Source organism: Cryptomeria japonica, chromosome 4, assembly GCF_030272615.1.
Source record: "Cryptomeria japonica chromosome 4, Sugi_1.0, whole genome shotgun sequence".
Classification (NCBI taxonomy): Eukaryota; Viridiplantae; Streptophyta; class Pinopsida; order Cupressales; family Cupressaceae; genus Cryptomeria; species Cryptomeria japonica.
In genome coordinates this window covers 510,451,869-510,471,306 of record NC_081408.1, presented here as the reverse complement: position 1 = coordinate 510,471,306, position 19,438 = coordinate 510,451,869, and the positions used below count along the sequence as shown (strand labels likewise).

Here is a 19,438-nt window from a genome sequence, read left to right as displayed (position 1 = left end):
TCTAGCGAAAGAGCAAAATGTGCTTCTCAGAACCAACAATTTTATTTTCAAAAGTTCATGTACAAAACAAACCTATTGAAACACCATTTGGTTAAGATCTTGTTAACCCACCTCTAACAAGCCTCATGTAGCAAAGCATCAAAGATTTAGACCCAAGAAAGACAATGTCGTTGCCCAAGAAAAAGTTCTAAATAATGACTCTACCTAACTGCCTATCCCTCCTACTCATCAGCACACCATTGAATGCCATAATTGTTTGTCCTACAAAAAATTAAAAGACCTCCAAAAAAGCTTGACCTACATAATAATGTGATGAAATAGTTTCTCACACACATACATAACTCCAACCTAACATTACAAGATAGTGAAAAAGTTGTGTTTAATCAAGCCAATGACATGAAAAGAAAATAGGTGGACAAGGAAATCTAGGTTGAGGTCAAAAAAAAAATTTCTTCTTTCAGCAACTGGAAAACCTTGAGTCTAAATTTTGTAAAAAAGCAAGAGAACTAAAAGGACATCAAGAAGAACCTCTCAAGCCTCCTTACCATGAATAGAGAGACCATCACAAATTCCACCACCCACCTCTACGTCCTCTAGGGAGAAATGCATAAAATAAAAGGACAAGCTTCTAAATGAACCAAATGCACTCAAATAGTTGAACCCATGGATGTCTATTTTGAAGACAAGGTTAATTTCTTCTCCAAGGACTGGCTAGCGGCTAGAGGTTCATGACATTTGGCTGATAGCGACTGATTTTTGTTTCCCAGACTCATTCTCCTGCTATGTGTTTGTTGGCCCTATCCAAGCTAGATAGTTTAGCTATTCTTTGGTTTTTTTTGTTTCATATCTCATGAGATTTTTTTCTTTTGCCTTTTGGATGTTATTGTGTAGACGGGTCTAGGCCCTAGTTTAATCTCGTTTTTTATCAATGTCAAAAATAATTTATTTCCCCAATCTTCAAGACCACAAATTTCACAAAAAAGATCATACTCTCTTCCAACTTGCATTATGGCATAATATAACTTGAACTTCTACTATCAGGGTACACAGTACAGTACCTATGGTATTTGAACCACATCTTGAATTTTTATTAACTCAGACTTCCTCCCCTAAAATATTTGTGGTGGTTGAACCCCACCTTAAATAATCGTAACTCCAAAGATTGTTGTGATTCAAGGGACAGAGGAACATTTGCGAGAGAACTATACCTTATACACACCCTCCTTCACTTCCCCCCAAAGAATCTGATTCCTCATCCTCCCAATTAGTGGGTACCTATTGGTATTGCTACAAGAGAAAAACAAATTGTATTGTTTAAATCAAAATCTCTACTAAGGATGACCTTATTTATAGAAACATCAAGAAGTCTGATATAAGCCTTAGATTGCTCACTATAGCCAAGAAAGAAATATCTAGAACTTTTGGAATCTAAATTAATCCTCTTCCTATTAGGAACAGAGTTGCAGGAAATGCTACCCCCACTCGCCTCGTATGCATACCATCGAACCAAGTACAGGTACAGATATGGTGCAACACCAAAATGGTGTGGATACTGTACCTTCATGTCTTCAAAAAACCCTTTTTTTACACCACCATGTCTACATTTTTTTCACACCAGTGCATTTATAAAATTTGCTTAATGAATTAATGTAAGTTGGATGTAATATAATGTAAGATAAATCTGATGTCATGTTGAAAGGCATAATACCCCCACTCTCCTGGTATGTGTACCATCATACCAAGTAAAGGTACGGATATGGTACAGCACCAAAATGGCGTGGATATTGTACCTTCACATCTTCAAAAACCTTTTTTTACACCACTACGTCTACATTTTTTATCACACCGCTGCGTCTACACCACTGTGTTTATAAATTTTTGCCCGATGAATTAATGTAAGTTGAATGTAATATGATGTAATATAAGTTTGATGTCATGTTGAAAGGCGTATGATACAGAATATGATACAAAAAGAAACCTAATTTTAATTTTTTGTAGATTTTTAAAGGTAGTGTAGTAATTGTATAGTTCTATTTATAAATGTTTTAGTTTTGTTATAAAAATAATTATATTATAGAAATGTTAGTAGCTTCTCTTTTATTAAATAAATTATATGGTTATGAGAAAAGATATATCAAAAGTCATATTATCATATTATAAGAGATTATTATAATAATTTAATAATATTTATAATTAAAATTAAGTGATAGCTTTAATAAATATATTATATTTACAATTATTTAATATTAATTTATTTTTAGTATATTAACTATATACTAAGATACACACGCAAATATATATATATATATATTATAAACAATTGTGTTATATATATAGGTATTTTTTAATGAATGAATGTTGTATCTTATCATATTTATATTAGGGGTCTTATAAAATGGTCATATCTATATCCATACCCATATCTGTGTCCAAACAACTTTGATTAGGAACCAATGCACAAGCCAAAAGATGGTCCTATCCGTATCCATATGCGTATTCGTGTCCATGCAACTTTGATTAGGAACCAATGCATAAGCCAAAAGACCAAAAATATAGAGAATTATACCTTTGGTTTTGTTGTGACCTTTTCACACATCAACTCATTGCAAATGGGGACCCCCCCTTTTGCTTGGGGTTTTGTTAGTTTGGCAGTAGTTCTTGATCTTTAGAAGCAATTCACTTTCAAGAGTTTGGTTAAAGTTTGCACTTTGAGCTAGCTTAGATGAAGGGTCCTTAGGATTGAAGGGTAGAAGCAAATGCACAACATTGACAATTTTTGTAAATGTTGTCAATATTGTCGATATGTTGTAAGAAATTGTCAAATGTTGTCATGTTGCAAAGTTGTCGGGAAAGATGTCAAGTTTGTTTCAAGGCAATTGAAAATTGGAAATATCCTTGTGGAGGTCGATTTTCAACTCTAAAGGAGAATTTACAAGGCAAAATAAGGTGAAAAAGTGCAATTTCCTTGTATACCATGAATTCCTACCCATTCCTTGTGTGGTTCAATTTTCCACTCTCCAAGCAAATTGATGAACAATGCAAGTAATATGGAACAAAGAAGGATGAAAAACAAGGAAATCAAAACCTTCCTTCTATGTGGTGATTTTCCACCCTTGTGAGATTCGATTTTCCACCCTTCCTTGTGAGGTTAGTTTTTCCACCCTTCCTTGTAAGATTCGAATTTCCACCCTTGGTCTAATTTGAATGATGGATAGGAAAGTAAAATTTTGAAGCAATGAAAGCGAAATCTTCCTTGTAGTGAAATCTTCCTTATGCCTGTCAATTTTCCACCCTTCCTTGTGAGGTTTGATTTTCCACCCTTGTGAGATTCAAATTTCCACCCTTGGTCTAATTTAAATGATGAATAGAAAAGTTAAATTTTAAAGCAATAAAGTTGGAACTTCCTTGTGAGGTTTGAATTTCCACTCCATTTGTGATTAACTTTCAAGAGCTAAACAAAATTTCCTTGTCTCGTGCATTTTTCCACTCCAAGACTTGGTGATTAAAGGATGATTAAAAGATTAATTTTAAAATGACAATCTTCCTCCTAAGAATCAAATATCCACCCTTTCAGGAGATGATAAATGAAGTAAAAATTTGAGAGTTTCTTGGAATAGCAAAATTTCAAATCATTTAATTCAAAATTTTCCAAAAAGAAAATCGCAAGAAGCAAGATGGCTGTGAAAGATTTTTTGAGAGAAACAAGTTCAAGGATTTTATTTGCCCTAACGAAGCCGATTTAACAAGCAAAGCAAATTCGAATTTTAATTGAAAATAAAAATGTCTTGAATCCCTGAGTCGGCCTTGTTAGGAAGGGATGCAACTTTTGTTTGCAATGCCTATAAAGCAAGAGAAAAAGGTGTGCTGTTCATTACAATTCAAATTCAAATTTACCAAATAAATTTGCATTAAAGAACATTTCCAGATTCGCAAAGGAGAAGAATCAGACCTAAGTTGTGAGAAATAGGAGTTGAGAAGATTAATTGTGAGCAGATTTCAATCAGAATCGCAAGATTAGCATCCAAATTCGCAAAAACTGAAGCCAACAATAAGTTTGCAATCAGCAAATCAGATCAGAATCTATTTGCCAGCATTGAAGAGAGAATTTGAAGGCAATTATCGAGTTACTGGAGGGAAGAAGAAAAGGCTGATCGAAGATCAAAGCCTAAATCATGTGTCAATCAAAGAGATCAATCGAATCCAAGGCATACATTCAATATTCAGATTTAAAATCAGACCTTGTCAAGTATATAATATCAGATTTTGGCTTAATTTGTGATGAGCTTCATATTTGAAGAATGTGAATGTCATGATTCCGTTCCTAGAATTAGCAATTAATGTGTTCATTTCTGATTTTAGGGCTTAAATTCGAAGTTTATAAGTGGAAATCAGAACTTAAATAATTTTGGAATTGGTGATTTGAAAGCATTTTCAGTCATTATTCATTTTCAAACCAAGGTTTTTGACTTAGAGTTTTATACAAGAACATGTTGGGAGCAAGGACCGGAGGTAGTACAAGGAAAGTTCAAACGAAGACAATGCTTAGAGGTTTCTTCCTGGAGTCTCAAATTTCATCAAGATGGAGGAAAGTTGGAGATAGCAACCTGGAACAGTTGGATAGGGTCAAGCTCAAAAGAAGGATGTTCAGCACTTGAGACCAAATGCCATCCACCTTAGCAAGCAACATGGTTAAGAATAGAATCTACCAAGCTGTCGGTTTCCCGCCAGCAGTTCAATGTAAGGAGTTGATGGTTGAATGTGCAAGGCATTACGATCCCCAAACAAGGACAATATTGACACCTAACGGAGTAGTTCTTGCATTTCTCTCAAGAGGAAGCAATTAGAGAAGCATTTGGTATTCCTCCTTATGATGGGATGTTGAATAGAACAAAACAAGAATCATCGGCATTATTTGAAAAGGCACCTGGAAGATGTATGGACCTTGTTAGTTGGGATTGGATGAGCGGACCAAAGAGACCTCAATCCAAGCTACCAAAGAAACTCACGTGTACTAAGAATCATGGGGAGCCCACAAGGAGCAGTGTTTGAAACATGGATATTCTACTATGTAGAAGAGATTTCGCTAGGTTTGAAGATGATAAATTGGGCTAAGCTGATTAGCGACAATCTAAATGTACAATTGAGGAACTTAGAAAGGGCAAAAACATTTTACATGAGTTCTTATGTAGTATACATGTTGGCCAGAAACATAAGATATAAGGGATTGATATGCAAAGGCGAGGTAGGAAATAAGAGAGGTCAACTCAAGGTATATGATTGTTATCCCCAATTGCAACTACATGAGAAGGAGCATTATAGAAGAGTAAAATATGCATTTTCAATGTATCTCACTCATCTACTACACGGAGGAACGCACAAAAGGTTATCAACTCAAGGTATATGATTGTTATCCCCAATTGCAACTACATGAGAAGGAGCATTATAGAAGAGTAAAATATGCATTTTCAATGTATCTCACTCATCTACTACACGGAGGAACGCACAAAAGGTTATCAACTCAAGGTATATGATTGTTATCCCCAATTGCAACTACATGAGAAGGAGCATTATAGAAGAGTAAAATATGCATTTTCAATGTATCTCACTCATCTACTACACGGAGGAACACAAAAAAGGTTATCAAAGAAAGTTAAGGCGCTAGTAGAAAAATATGGTTCGTCATTTGAGACATGTCATACAACCCAAGCAATCGAGACAGCTAATACAGAATTGCAATTTTATAACTTGGCATATACAAGCCTAGATCGTACTTTGATCTCATCATAAGATTCATACAATGGAAGGGAAAAGATACGAGCATAGAGTCAACCTAGAAGATTATTGGGCAAACCTCACGGATGAATTTGCAATTAGAAGAAAGATGCGGTCCAGGATCTCAGTTGATATCATAAGAAGATGCAATGCTTTTCCAGATCCTGATCAAGTGAAGGATAATGGAGAGTAAGTATTGCCCCAATACGAGCAAGAAAAAGATAAACCTATCCTAGCACCAAGCTGGTCACAACTTAAGCTTACAAATATAAACACATTGATGAAAGAGGTAATTGATAATTCAAGATGGTGGATTGACCAACAAATCGACAAGTTGAGAAATCAAGGTGTATCCCTTACATACGGTAAGATAGATGATGAGGATTCTTCTTCCAACGAAGATGAAGCAACAAAAAGTAACAAAGAAAGAAACAACGAGGGAGAAGATCAAGTTTCCTAAAAAGGAAAGGATATAGCTAAGAATCCTCAAACAGGGAGAATCATGGGAAAGGAGATTGCTAGTGAGGAAACTTGACGTAAGAAATCAAAAACAAGTGATACTCAATCAATTACGAGCACTTCATCAGTTAGAGAATTGGAAATGAATCAAACTTTCGTTGTAGAGAACGACTCGAGATTGGAATGTGGAATAGAATTCCGAGATCAAGAACAACAAGCGCCCTCTCAAGGTCAAGCATCTCTGATTATGGATCATCTTGAGGTAGAAGAGACGGTTATAGGGAAGGAGTTGGGAAATTCTAACCCAAACACAAGCGAAGAGTTAGATGGGGTCATCATTTCGGCCTTGAGATAGATGAGGTCATCATTTCAGCCTTGATAGGAATCAATGATAATAGTTAGCTAGAAGATAGAATGGAGCTATCTACAGCTCCTAATTGGTTGAGGGAAAGAATGAATAAGAAGCTAGTAAAAATAGTTCAACCCATTGAGAACATAGATGATTTATTTGCAAGAATTGGCAAAGCTAAGGAGCAAAAGAAGGCAAAGAAGTTCTCTCATATCACAAGAGACAGTTCAAGATCACATATTCTACAAGTGGCAGTTCCAATGGTTGATAAGCCAAGAGAGCTAATCACTCCAATGGACTATGAGGTTACAACACTTGATCTCGAACCAACAACAAAAGAGCAAGAATTTCAAGAGTTAAATGATTCTACCAGGGCAATCCAAGAAAGACTCAACAAAATGGAAGAGAAGAAAGATAAGTTGGAATTGGAAAATATGAGATTTAAGGAGTTCATACAACGGTTGATGAAACCAGTAAAGCAGGAAGATGATGTGTTTGTCCCACCAATTTCCATTCCACAAGAATCATTTGAAAGTTTTGAAGCCATGAAAGGTACAAATCAAGAAGGAAATGAATTGAAAATATTTCAAGACAAGATGAAGAGTTTTTAAAAGGATTTGTTCGAATATATGATGAGACGGTATTGTTTAAGGGAAGAATCCAAAGTGTGGAAGACCAGTTGGAAAATTTCCCGATGGCACAAGATAAGACAATTCCTCACCTCAAGGTATTGAAGTGGACTCCTACGCAAACGTTAATTCAAGAAAATGTAACTGAAGAAGGAAACATCTACGATTTCAACTATTGGTATAGTTCCTTGATGATGACTAAAGAAACACTTGATAGAATGAAAAGGGACTGTGAGAAGATAGAAGGATCAATCAAGGAGATACAATCGAAGATCCTTACCTCCTTGGAGGAACTATTAGGCCAGGAAATGAGTGAGGTTGATGGTTTCAATTTGAAAGCATTGAAAGAGAAGGTGAAGGCCACTTATTTTCAAGGGTTAGAATCTATCAAGGAAAACCAGTTGAATGAAATCCTTTCTTTCATGATTTGCATGAATCATCTCCAAAGACAGCAAGCAAAGTGGGAGAAGATCTTCGACCCATACACCGAGGAGTTGCATGTGATAGAGCTACAATTCGATGCCCTGCCAAGTGTCACCATGGAAGAGCTTGAAATTATGCCCAAATTCATTGAATATGGTATCAAGGAAAGAGATAAGGGGAATTTGATTCAAGAAGATAGTTTGTCAAATGATTAGGTGTCATCGAATTTTCTCATTGTCTCTTGCTTCTCATAGTTGGTGATGAGAATATTCCATTTTTATTGCATAGCATTTTCAGGAAACCCAAATTTTTGGGATGATCCGACCATTGATTCTAGATCAATCTAGGCCCTTCATTTGTAATAAGAGCTCTATATAAGCTAGCTCATTTCATTTGTGTCATAAGAGACTTCTGTGAAATTGTTGCAAAAATACTGCCAAAGTTAATACAAACTCATTGAATCTTGGTGAGCCTATGTGTGATTTTGGATGTTAGCATGGTTTCATATCTCTCAAATTTAGATTAAGAGTTATTGTTGCATTAATTTACTTAGTTGAATGGAAGGCATTGTGGTGCAGGGCACCTCTACTTTCACAGTGTTTTCATGGCTTAGGGGTGTCTAGTGAGTGTCTTGTGTTTTCTTTTGTTGCAATAATGGGTTTGATCTCAAAGATCGCCCTTGATGTAATAAAATGCCCTTTGTGTGGTCAATAACCTCTCAGGTGCCCATATAAACCTAGAGGTCTATTACGCCATGTGGGCTTGAATTATGAAATTTTGTGTTTGATGGACCTAGAATGTTGTCTTAGGTGTTTTGAAGCCTAATGGTGACCTTGGATGTGTTTGACAAGGTCTAGGTGTTTAGTGATCAAAGTTGCAAAATGTTGCAAAATTGTTGTCAAGCAAATTTTCAAAAGTTGCCAGTAGGAGTGTAACTTCCTTCCAACGGTCATAGCCATTTAAAAGTTAGTTGTGGTCGTTGAGAGGACTCCATATATGCTTGCACAACCGAAGAAGAAAGGTTGTTGATAGTGGTTGATGTTTTGAGAAGTTTGGTGGAGTATTTACAACAAACAAATCTGATTTTGCCAGGAACTGTGTTACATTTATGTACTGTCTGTACAGGGCATTGAATGTTTTCATGAAACTTTGGCTTGGTAGGAAAGAGCATTGAATTACCTTTCAGATGAACCTGGTCTGACCCCTTGAAGTAGTGTTTGAAGGAAGATATTGTCATTTTACCCTCTACAGGTCCGAAACCCTCTATTTTCTAGAGTTTTGCATAGATGATGCCCTAACTTGCAATCTAGTCATTGGTTTTCAACGGCCATTGGTAGAATGCAAGTTAGGAGGGTGTATTATGAGATCCCAAAGAGGCAAGGTCAGAGGAGTTGGTTTGGCATTTTGCCACCAAGCCCTAGTCTAAACTTTGTGAGGGTTTAGATTAGAACAGTGAGAGATTGGTTGATAGCTAGATGCACAACAATGGGAAAGTGAGTTAGATGATTGAATTGGTGTATTTGGACATTGGACAGGCCCTCTGAAGCATTGGATCTTCCTTGTGACCCCATTCCCATACACTTCCTTTGTAACCCAGGCCTAACTTGATCAATTAGGTCTGTGACCCAAGTACATGCCTAGGAGTGCTGGAACAGGTTGGAGGTCTGATTCTTTGGAGTCTGATAGAGGTTCAAAAAGGGTATTTGAAACTAAAATTTGTTTGGGACCTTGTTTGGCACTTTTTGGAGTAAAGTTCAAAAAAGCAGGAAAATAGGGCTACTAGCTGGGAAGGTGTGATTAGGGGTAATGAGCAAAGCTATTGCCCTTGTGAACCAAGAAGGTTGTGAAAGGTCTTGTTAGGATCTAAGAACATTGTGAAGGTGAGTACCAACCCTTGTAAGGGGCCGGTAAGGTGTGATTAGGGGTAATGAGCAAAGCTATTGCCCTTGTGAACCAAGAAGGTTGTGAAAGGTCTTGTTAGGATCTAAGAACATTGTGAAGGTAAGTACCAACCCTTGTAAGGGGTAAAAGTTCAAATTTGAGATTGGTGTGAGTTGAAGCCTTTAAGGGCTTGAGATTGAAGGAGTAAAAGGTGTGTGTGTGGGGGTGTTTGCCACCCTATTGCTACTATCTCTGCATCACATTGTTAGTAATTTATGGTGAAACCAATATGTTCATACTATTTGTAGCTTGTTGATTGCAAGTTGCAATGCATGGTTAGACTGAACTATATTCATGCTTAAGTTCAATTGCTTTACTATCATTGATTCACATGTCCTTTGGTGTTAATGTGTGTGAACAATTTGAAAATCTTTCATATCTCCTTAGAAGATTGCATCACCTTTGTGTAGTTGTTCCTAATGGCGAAACAAGTTGATTGGATTTCATTTAGTCATTGATAATTTCTTGCATTGTTAGAGTTAGATTAGGTTCTCAAACCTTACTCCTTTTTGCATTTTATTTCCAAAAGCATTCGTAGAAGTAGTAGAAGATTTGAATAGCAAAATCTTAAGTCATCTTGAGGAAAAGGAATTGATTGATATCTTAGAACAATTGCGTAAGTCCCTTTGAGTGAACCAGCACTCTCACATTCATAAATTGTGTCTATCCAAGCAATTAATTCCCTTAGTTTGTATTGTAAACCTTGGGGTCTTCTTGATTGATCTTAACCCTTAGCATTTAAGATTTCCTTGTTAAGAGAGAGTAGCATACTTTGTGTTCTATTCTATGTATGAGCTGCATAGCAACATATCGACAAGTTTCTCCCCTGATCATTGACTCTTTTGGAGTAACGTTTTGTAGAGATTTGCATGGACTTCTGTTCAAGAAAAATACAACTTTTTATATATCTACATTGTAGAATTCCACCAAGAACAAGCTTTTGAGAGTTGAGGCTTATTATTTACCTTTGTATATTTTTCGCAAGCTCTTCCATGGTTGAAATCTCTAGGCTTGCTTAAGTTGGAAAGCCAATGGGAAATTGAGCTAAATGTCATCCTATGGGGCAAGATGTTGATAAGTGTCAAATGCACACACTATCCATTGTTATATTTTCCTCTTAGTAACAATTAACAAAACATGACAAATGAGTTAACCAAATTTGAAAATAATTTGCATATGAGATTGCTTGCAACAATTTTCACCAAGTTTTGCCCCTAACTGCTATGATGGGGAATTGAGCCCAAAATCATATTTAAATCTTGGTTTATAGTGTCCAAACTTACCAATTAGGTAAGAGAAGTTGGATGGCCATCAATTAAACTGATGAATGGCATGAGATGGTGTTGCATGTCAAGTGATCCTGGAATTCCTTCCTGAACTGTGAAAAGCCTTTGTGAACAAATTTAACCTAATCTAAACCACGAGATTTAAAGCTTTTTCATATCCAAACCTCATTTTCGGCCCGCTTGGGATTTATTTTCGTAAGAATTGCTCTAAACCTATTCCAGATCCAAAAATAGATTTAACAAAGTATAATGAATTTCAGATCTGAATACCCCAAGATAAAGCCAATTTAAATTTAACAACACATGGATGCAGGATAATAATTAATACCACATGTCCCTCATGAAAGTGCTAGATGTTGCTCACTGTCATTGAGATATTAGCCTACATCATTCTTGTGGCAGATGGTAAACCATAAGTAAGCTAGAATAGATAAAATATCACATCTGAACTTGTATCGCACCTCTTGTGCAAATTCAACCTCTGAGCAATCTGGTCTAGTGACGAACCCAATATCCTTATATAACCTGGCATTGTTCATGTTTGGATCAGATTTTCCTCCCATATGTCATCAAAGGAAACCTCTGAGTGCATGTGTTAGAAATTTAGCGGACAATGTGTCTTTGAGGACCCCCACAAGTTCTTATTTTGGAATCTGAGAGCAATGCCTCAAGACTCTCCCTTGAATTGGATTTCAATTAAATCTATTACTATCGAATGTTTGGTCCAGTAAGCCAAAGGGACCAAGGTAGCTAGGTAAACATGGTTGAATTAAAGACTATCAACCAGATTTAAAGATGCAAATCCCATTCAAAAGAGTTATGGGTAAGACCCTTTCACAAAAGTGGCCTGATCATAATTTGGGGCCACTCTTAGAATTCAATTGTTTAAATTGAATGAAAACTATGATTTGTCCCTCTTTTTTGTATATTATGATCGGATATACAGTACCCTCAGTTTTCTATAATGCCCTGCGTAGCTAATACTCTGTTTATATTATTTTTTGATCTCTTCTGTGACAGTCTCAGGCTGTCCCGAAGCACAAACTTATTGCTATATGTATGTTTAATCTCTATCTTTAATATTAAAAAAATCAATTGGTTAAATGTTCAAATCAGCATTTGCAAGCACTTCAAATATTTAATTCAACTGATGAATAATATATCACCCAGTGATTACAATCTAAACTTAATATGTGCTTGTATGCAAACCCAGGGGCCAAGAAGAAAGAGATTAGACCAGTTTCCAATAAAGATGTTTAGAGTTAGGTTACTTGGAGATCCAAGTAACAAGATTAACCACTAAACATGAAGATGAAGGCTGTAGACTTGTTAGCTGACATTGAGTAACCCAAGATTGAGAATAAGTAAACCCATACAGGTGTTCTAATGGAAAAAGAAATTGCTGTGGTTTCTGTTTCTGCTGTGGTTGCTACAACTAAACCCATATGAACCCTGCAATGAAAGTTCTAAGTTCAGGGAAAGATGCAGACATGATCCACCACAAGATAACATGGGAACACTTTAATGGTAAAGCAGCATCAAAGAAATGTGCAACAGAGCTAACAGGCTATTGCAGTTACCACAGAACAGAAGAGTTGTCTTTTAATAATCTTAAATAATATGTTAGACATCAAAATTACTTTTCTGGAGTTAACAGAATGGCTGCAACACTGAACCATGCAAATCTGAGAATTCAATGCCAGTAGCGAATGAGCCCAATTGAGCTCTCTTCATTGCATCATGCCTCAAAGAAGCCCAATGGCAAGTTCTATCAGACAACAGCTACTCCCAGGGGAGCAAACATTTTTAAGGTGTATGAAATAATGTAACTCCATTGTACCATACAACATAGAGGGTACATGGAGAACCAACTTTAAGAGTTCCGAAACAGTAACAGATTCAATTTTCGAGTTATAAATTAAGATTTAACGGAGAAATATAAAGGAGCTTGAGATTTCAACAAGACCATATTGCTAAGCATGCTTGAGCCAGAGTAGTACTGGGATGGATGACCCCCAGGATGTCCCATTGTTTCATCCTAGAAAGCATCATTAAGATGCAAAGAGTGCTAAGTGTACCATTCATGCTCATGAGAGATGGGTTCTTGTCAATCACCATTCATCAAATTTGAGTCAATTTTGATTGACTCAAAACAATGCAATTGAATCCTCTTAAATCATTGCATAATTTGGTACACTGGAAACACCATGTATTTGAAAATCAGTTAAAAAGTTCACGAAACACAGGAACTAAAATATTTATTCTCCCAACTGTTAGCTAATAGTAAGGGTTTCCAGCTTCACACTTCAAACGGCATTTTATCCACCCCGCTGCCATGCAACCTAGCATGCTTTGATCAATACCCACAACATCTAACTAAAGTTTCACAAGATTCCAATCAGTCTCTCCAGTACCAAACAACCAGACTTTCAAAATGATCACACATAGAAGAAGCTCCATCAGATTTCCTCTTATTCTTTTCCAAATACATTTAGTCTGTGTCATTTTTGTAATTAGTAATTACAGAAAAATGTGGCCTTACACAAATTGACAAAAAATTTCTGTCTTTGCTAATATATTTTGTTTCAGGAGGGGTTCAAAACATCCAATACAATACTTTATTAGGAGATAGTATAATTGGCCTGATAAAGTTTGCAGTTTCATTTCGACTAACCCTATAATCACTAGTTCCGTGATACTCTCATAGCGATACACTTTAAAATAAATCTAATATGATATGAATCTATTGCCACATTGTTCTAGCGAATGTAGCATATCTGCCATGGAAGACAAGAAATTGCAGAACTCAGTTCCACATTTTTGTTAAAAACATTTTTTCCTTTTGCTTATCAGTAAACAAAAATTATATATATTAGCATCTCTAAAAACCATTACAACAATAAAATATACAAATATATAACAGATGAAATGAACAAATCTGTATGCCAACAAATTCAGATGAATAAAAGGATACTCTTTGAATAGTTTGTCATAGTAACGTTTTGCCAGCCTTTGTTCCCATGAAGAATCCAGATCATCCTCCTCACTGCGAATGAACCTTTTTCATGCACAAGGGGAAATACCATTACTGATGCACACTACATAATGGAAGGATATAAGTAAACATATTTGAAGCAAATTCACAGTTGACCACCACAACCAACACATTAAACCACATAACAATCTCTCTATCCTTGTAAGTTAGAACTCAAACCCTTCAATGGATGCTTATTCCTATCACAATATCCAGCTTCTTAGTACAAAAGTTTCTCATTTATTTCTTAAGGTGTGAAAAAAAGCATGGCCAGCAACAGAGATTGCAGACGAAAAAATCAAAAGTCAGCATACACCACTTGAGCTCCTAAGAAATTATACATGACAGCACTGCAAAAACTACGATGCAAATCCAACCCTATAAATCAAATCACATTAGTAGAACTGCATTTATCTGTCAAGAATCAATAATCTAGAGCACAGGAGTTAAATCAACCAAGTTAATAGAAAGTGTACAAAATCTAACATTCAATATCAGTAGATTTCCACAATCTATTAGTATGTCTAAAATGTGAGCTTCTGGATTTGATTGTGTGAGCTTTTTTGCATCAACATTTCCAATCACACTCTGTGATCCATCGTCAAGATGAAAGCAAAGAGAATTTGATCGGAAACGTTGATGCAAAAAAGCTCACATAATCAAATCCAGAAGCTCACATTTTAGATAAATCTAATATTTCCAATTCTCACTGCATAAATCAACTTCTTGAGACATTCACCTGCACATCAACCTATGCTGAGAAGATGCATTATTATAAGCTTTATTTGTGCTAAAATTAAACTTAAGTACAAAGCATTCATCCAATTTGCTGAGAATTCCAAAACAAGTTGGACATGATGGGCAACCCAATTGTTTATATATTATTATGACATTGAGCATGATGAACATCAACATTTCAAAAGGATGCTAACATGGAATCTTGTGTCCAACCTGTTGATGTGTTTTTTATGCACTTCAAACATGAATAAAATACTAAGTATTCTATCCTCTCTTGAACAAGGAAACCTTATATGCTAAACAAATGTGATCAAATAAGATAACCCCGAGGTTTCTTTAGTCAAGTCTTGACAATGCAAATGGATAGACTCAGTGTATATGATGTGATATATTGATAATCACAAAGAGACTTACGTTTATGAATTGTAGCTGGAACTTGATCATCTGATGTAGCAATTCAGTGATGCTTTCTTCCTACACTAACTTGAACTCAAACAAAAGGCAAAAGGAAAAGGATTTAGAGAGACTAATCTATGCTAGAACCTAAGGTCAATGATGATAATGAATAATGCTTTGAGAAACAAACTCCTTTAAACCAAGCTTTGATTTGCCATGATAACAACAACTACACAACGCTGATGCAATCTCCCAAGGAAATGAAAGATTTTCTTACTGTGAACCATTCATTCAAATACCCAACGCTAACGTGATCCAAATGAAACATTCACAATTGAACTATTGGAATAATGAGGTTCAGGATAACTTTACACTGTAGCTTACAATCAGCAAACCACAAAAAGTATGAACCAAGGAATTTATCATATATCATCGCATTTCTCCATTAAGATCAATGAACTTCAACTAACTGAGAAGTAAAAAGAAACCATGCAAAATGTAGAACACAACACAAAGAACTACCATAACTTCAATGAAACTTATGTATTGATGTCAACATAGCCTTGACAACAATTTCTTCTTTCCTCCATCTACTCTACTTCTACGACTAACTATTCTACTACTACCAAACTATTAATCCTTACAAATGAGAAGGCTAGGCCTTTTATAGACATCCCAATTACAATGAAGAGCTAGAATTGATTCTCAAATTAATGGCCAAGATTTAACAATAAAACCCTAATCAGTTTTAGTTACAACTAACTCCTCTTTGACCAATAAGATCATTACATTGCTTTGAATATACATCCTTTTAGGACCAATAAGAAATCAGGTTATGTACATTGAACTTAGTGCCCTCCACATGTGTGATTGTTGATGAGTCAAGTAAATTGAACTTAGACATGTTGACTTGTCATGATTTGAGTGGCTTGATGATGATTGTCGCCAACTCAGCTTGCCCCTTGTAGATTATCACAAAGAAGTCCTTCAATTTCAAGCAATATCTCTTGATACTTAATATTATCCAATGGCATGAAGTGACGATGAGTCATATTCCCAAATTGTATCATCTCAATGATCAAGTTTCTAACTTTGCTCAACTCTTCTGAAACTATCTTCTTGATCATTCTTGCATTTCATTCTCATTTTTGGGAATCTTGAATTACTTCCTTCCTTGACGCTCTTTGATCTTGAAATTCCTTGCCTTGGACTTGGAATTTTTGGTGTAATTCTTGACTTCATGATGTGAAATCTTTTGTGTTCACTATCCTCGACTTTGACTTTCTCATCCTTATCATGTCCTGGAATTGTTTCTTCTTCATTTGATCACTACCACTGTGAAATCCTCCTCATATTTGAGCTAATCCTCATCTTCACCTTGATCTTGTGCATTCTTGATGTCTTCTTGAAATGGGGAACATGTCCTTGACATTGATCTTGTATTCGTTATAAAATCCTTCTTGTAGTAGTAGTTGTAGTTCCTTGACGTTGTAACGACCTTATCTTGAAATTTCCTTGATGTAGAGTTCTTTCCTTTGAATTCTTGAGTCTTCCCCGAGATCCTCTCGAATATCTTGATGAAGTGTAAGTCTAGATGGTGTAAATCTTTCTTCTTTGTTATCATCTTGAGCATCCTTGATTTTAATGTTGCCCTCCTTCACATAGTTGAGGTATTTCATCCTTCATTTGTAATCACTCATCATCCACACTTGCCTTTTCCTCCATTTGTAGTGTCTTTCCTTGTAGAGCAATGTTGTCTTGATATCCCTTTATGTCCTTGAGGTGTTCCTCCTCTTGTCTTGATATCATCTTGACTACTTCTTGCAGTTGTTTTCCTTGTCCTCCATGTGATTGAGTCTCCATTTCTCCTTTCACCCTTGTATCAAACCTAAAAGAGGAAAACAATTTGAATTAAAAAATAAAATTATATTAATACTAACATACTAAAAATAGTAAGTATTGGAAGACTACCAAAATCACTCCAAAAAAGGGCATTAAGCTCTTAATAAGGTTGGGAGCTCAACTAATCCATCAAATAGTGTCAAACCCTAACTCATTAGCATATGCGAACCAATTGGATAGGCTAAAGGTCTACCAACTCAACTAGTTAGGAAGGGGGCATTACAATCCACCCTTCCCAAAATTGCTTGTCCTCAAGCAATCTTGGCTCTAGATGCTGCAAAATTTGTTCATTCTCCCACGTGGCATCCTCTACTAGCAAGTTCTTCCATTTGACCAAAAATTCCCTAATGACCCTCATCTAAAGAATCCTCTCTCTAGTATCAATGATGGCCTCAGGAATCAATAGCAACTTCCCCTCCTCATCCAACAATGGCAACTCAATTGAGGGAATCAGATTATGCCCGAGTGCCTTCTTGAGCCTAGATACATAAAACACATTGTGAACTCTACTACTAGTTGACAACTCAAGCTCATAGGCAACCTCTCCTACCTGTCAAGACACTCTAAATGGACCATAGAATATAGGTTTGAGCCTCTTTGCTCCACTCTTCTTAAGAGTAGACTGTCTATATGGCTGCAATCTCAGATAAAGCATGTCCCCAATCTCAAAACTACGCTCTGTTCAATGCTGATCAGCATACAACTTTTGTTGATTCTGTGCCTATTGCAAGTTTCTTTCAATGACTTCATGGTGTCATGACTCTCTTGTAGTAAGTCATTTTCCTTAGGCACTTTGCTATCCCCAAACAATAGATCCATGAAGTTGGGAACCTCACATCCATATAAAGCCATGAATGGCAACATCTGGATAGACATGTGATAAGTACTATTATAATAATACTCACCAAGGTGTAGCCATTTTATCCAAGCTCTCTTTTGCCTAGAAAGATAATTCTTGAGATACCCCTCCACCCATTTGCTCACTATCTTTGTTTGTCCATCTATATGTGGGTGGTAGCTAGTGCGAGGAGTGAGCTGAGTCCCACTCAATCTAAAGAGCTCCTGCCAAAAGATACTTAGGAACTTGTTGTCCCTGTCACTACCAATATTCTTAGGCATCCCAAGCAACTTGAAAATCTCTCTAAAAAACAAATCAGCTATCTGCGTCGCTGTATAAGTTGCTGAAAAGGCAAAAAAGTGTGCAAATTTGGTCAACCTATCAACCACCACATAAATGCAATCTTTACCTTGTACCTTGGGTAGCCCTATGATGAAATCCATACAGATAGATTCCCATTTTTTAATAGGAATGGGTGGGGGCTGAAGTAGACCAGCTGGATAAGTATGCTCATTCTTGTTTAGCTAGCAAGTGGGACACTCTTTACCTAAAGTCACCGCATTCACCGAATTTCCGGCTTCAAGTTCAGAATTCAGTGAATCTATAAAAAAAAAATTTGAAAAGATTCGTCGAAAATTCGTACAGCAAAATCAAACGGTTTGAACAAGTTTGTTATCCATCACAGTTGAATTTGTCCATTGATGTTGTGCCCAGCCACCGCTATTCCCATGCCGTGTGAACCTTGCCCAGCCACAACTTTTCCCTCGTGCATTGTCGCCATCGGATTTCAATCCTTCTCCTTCTCGGATTTCAGTCCCGTCGGGAGAGAGATGCTATTTAAATATAGAGTCAATTTGGTGTCGCCACTATTCTCATTGTCAAATTTCATATATCTAATCAATATAGGTATGGTCGATGTATAGAGCTAGGATACGAACGGCTCGATGGGAGCGATCTATAGTTCCTAGATTTATATATATAGTAGAGTGGTCCGGCTCATATAAGACAACTATCAATAATTTATTACATAGTTTTTCGTTTAGGATTTTCGATTTGTTTTTTAGGTTTTTTTTTATTCCTTCCATTAATATTATTGTTATTTTAATATACTTTTAGTTATTAATATTAAATAGATTTAGATTTATTTATTATTTTATAATTTTAATTTATATTAAATTTTTAATAAAAAATTTAATATTAAGTATATTTAATTTATAATTATTTTCATTTATTTTTAATCTGCTTGTAATGCTTTCAAATCTATTTTGCAATCTTAACTATTATAAATTATAATAATTTATTAGATATATTATTTATTTTTAAAAAAAGTTATATAAGGCGAATTTAATGTTGAATTTTTTGTCGTCGCCGAATTTCATCCGAATATTACGGTTGCCGAACTCGAATTCGAATTCGAACGCAGTGACTTAGCTCTTTACATACTTAAGGGCTTTATTTTTAAGTCCTTCCCAAGTAAACCTCTCCCAAATCTACCTTTAGGTCTTAAGGAAACCCGTGTGACTAGCCATAGGTGCATCATGGAAAGTCCTCACTATCTTCACCTTAAATTGTGAAGGCACCAAATAGATCCTATTCTTGAATATGATCCATAGATGCAAAAATCTGCAAAAAATCATTTAACTCCCAATTTATAGCGATTCATGTATGGCC

The 19,438-nt window shown here is 35.9% G+C and overlaps 1 protein-coding gene across 2 annotated transcripts in view; it reads right to left on the bottom strand.

Annotated features, from left to right (window-relative positions):
- The window catches only part of LOC131034640 (uncharacterized), a 218,051-nt gene that overhangs the window by 161,292 nt on the left and 37,321 nt on the right, over positions 1 to 19,438 (bottom strand). For both annotated transcript variants that reach the window (XM_057966192.2, XM_057966193.2), the window contains exon 4: positions 13,834 to 13,917. In XM_057966192.2, the coding sequence (XP_057822175.2) occupies positions 13,834 to 13,917 (84 nt within the window). The remainder of the gene's footprint in view (positions 1 to 13,833; positions 13,918 to 19,438) is intronic.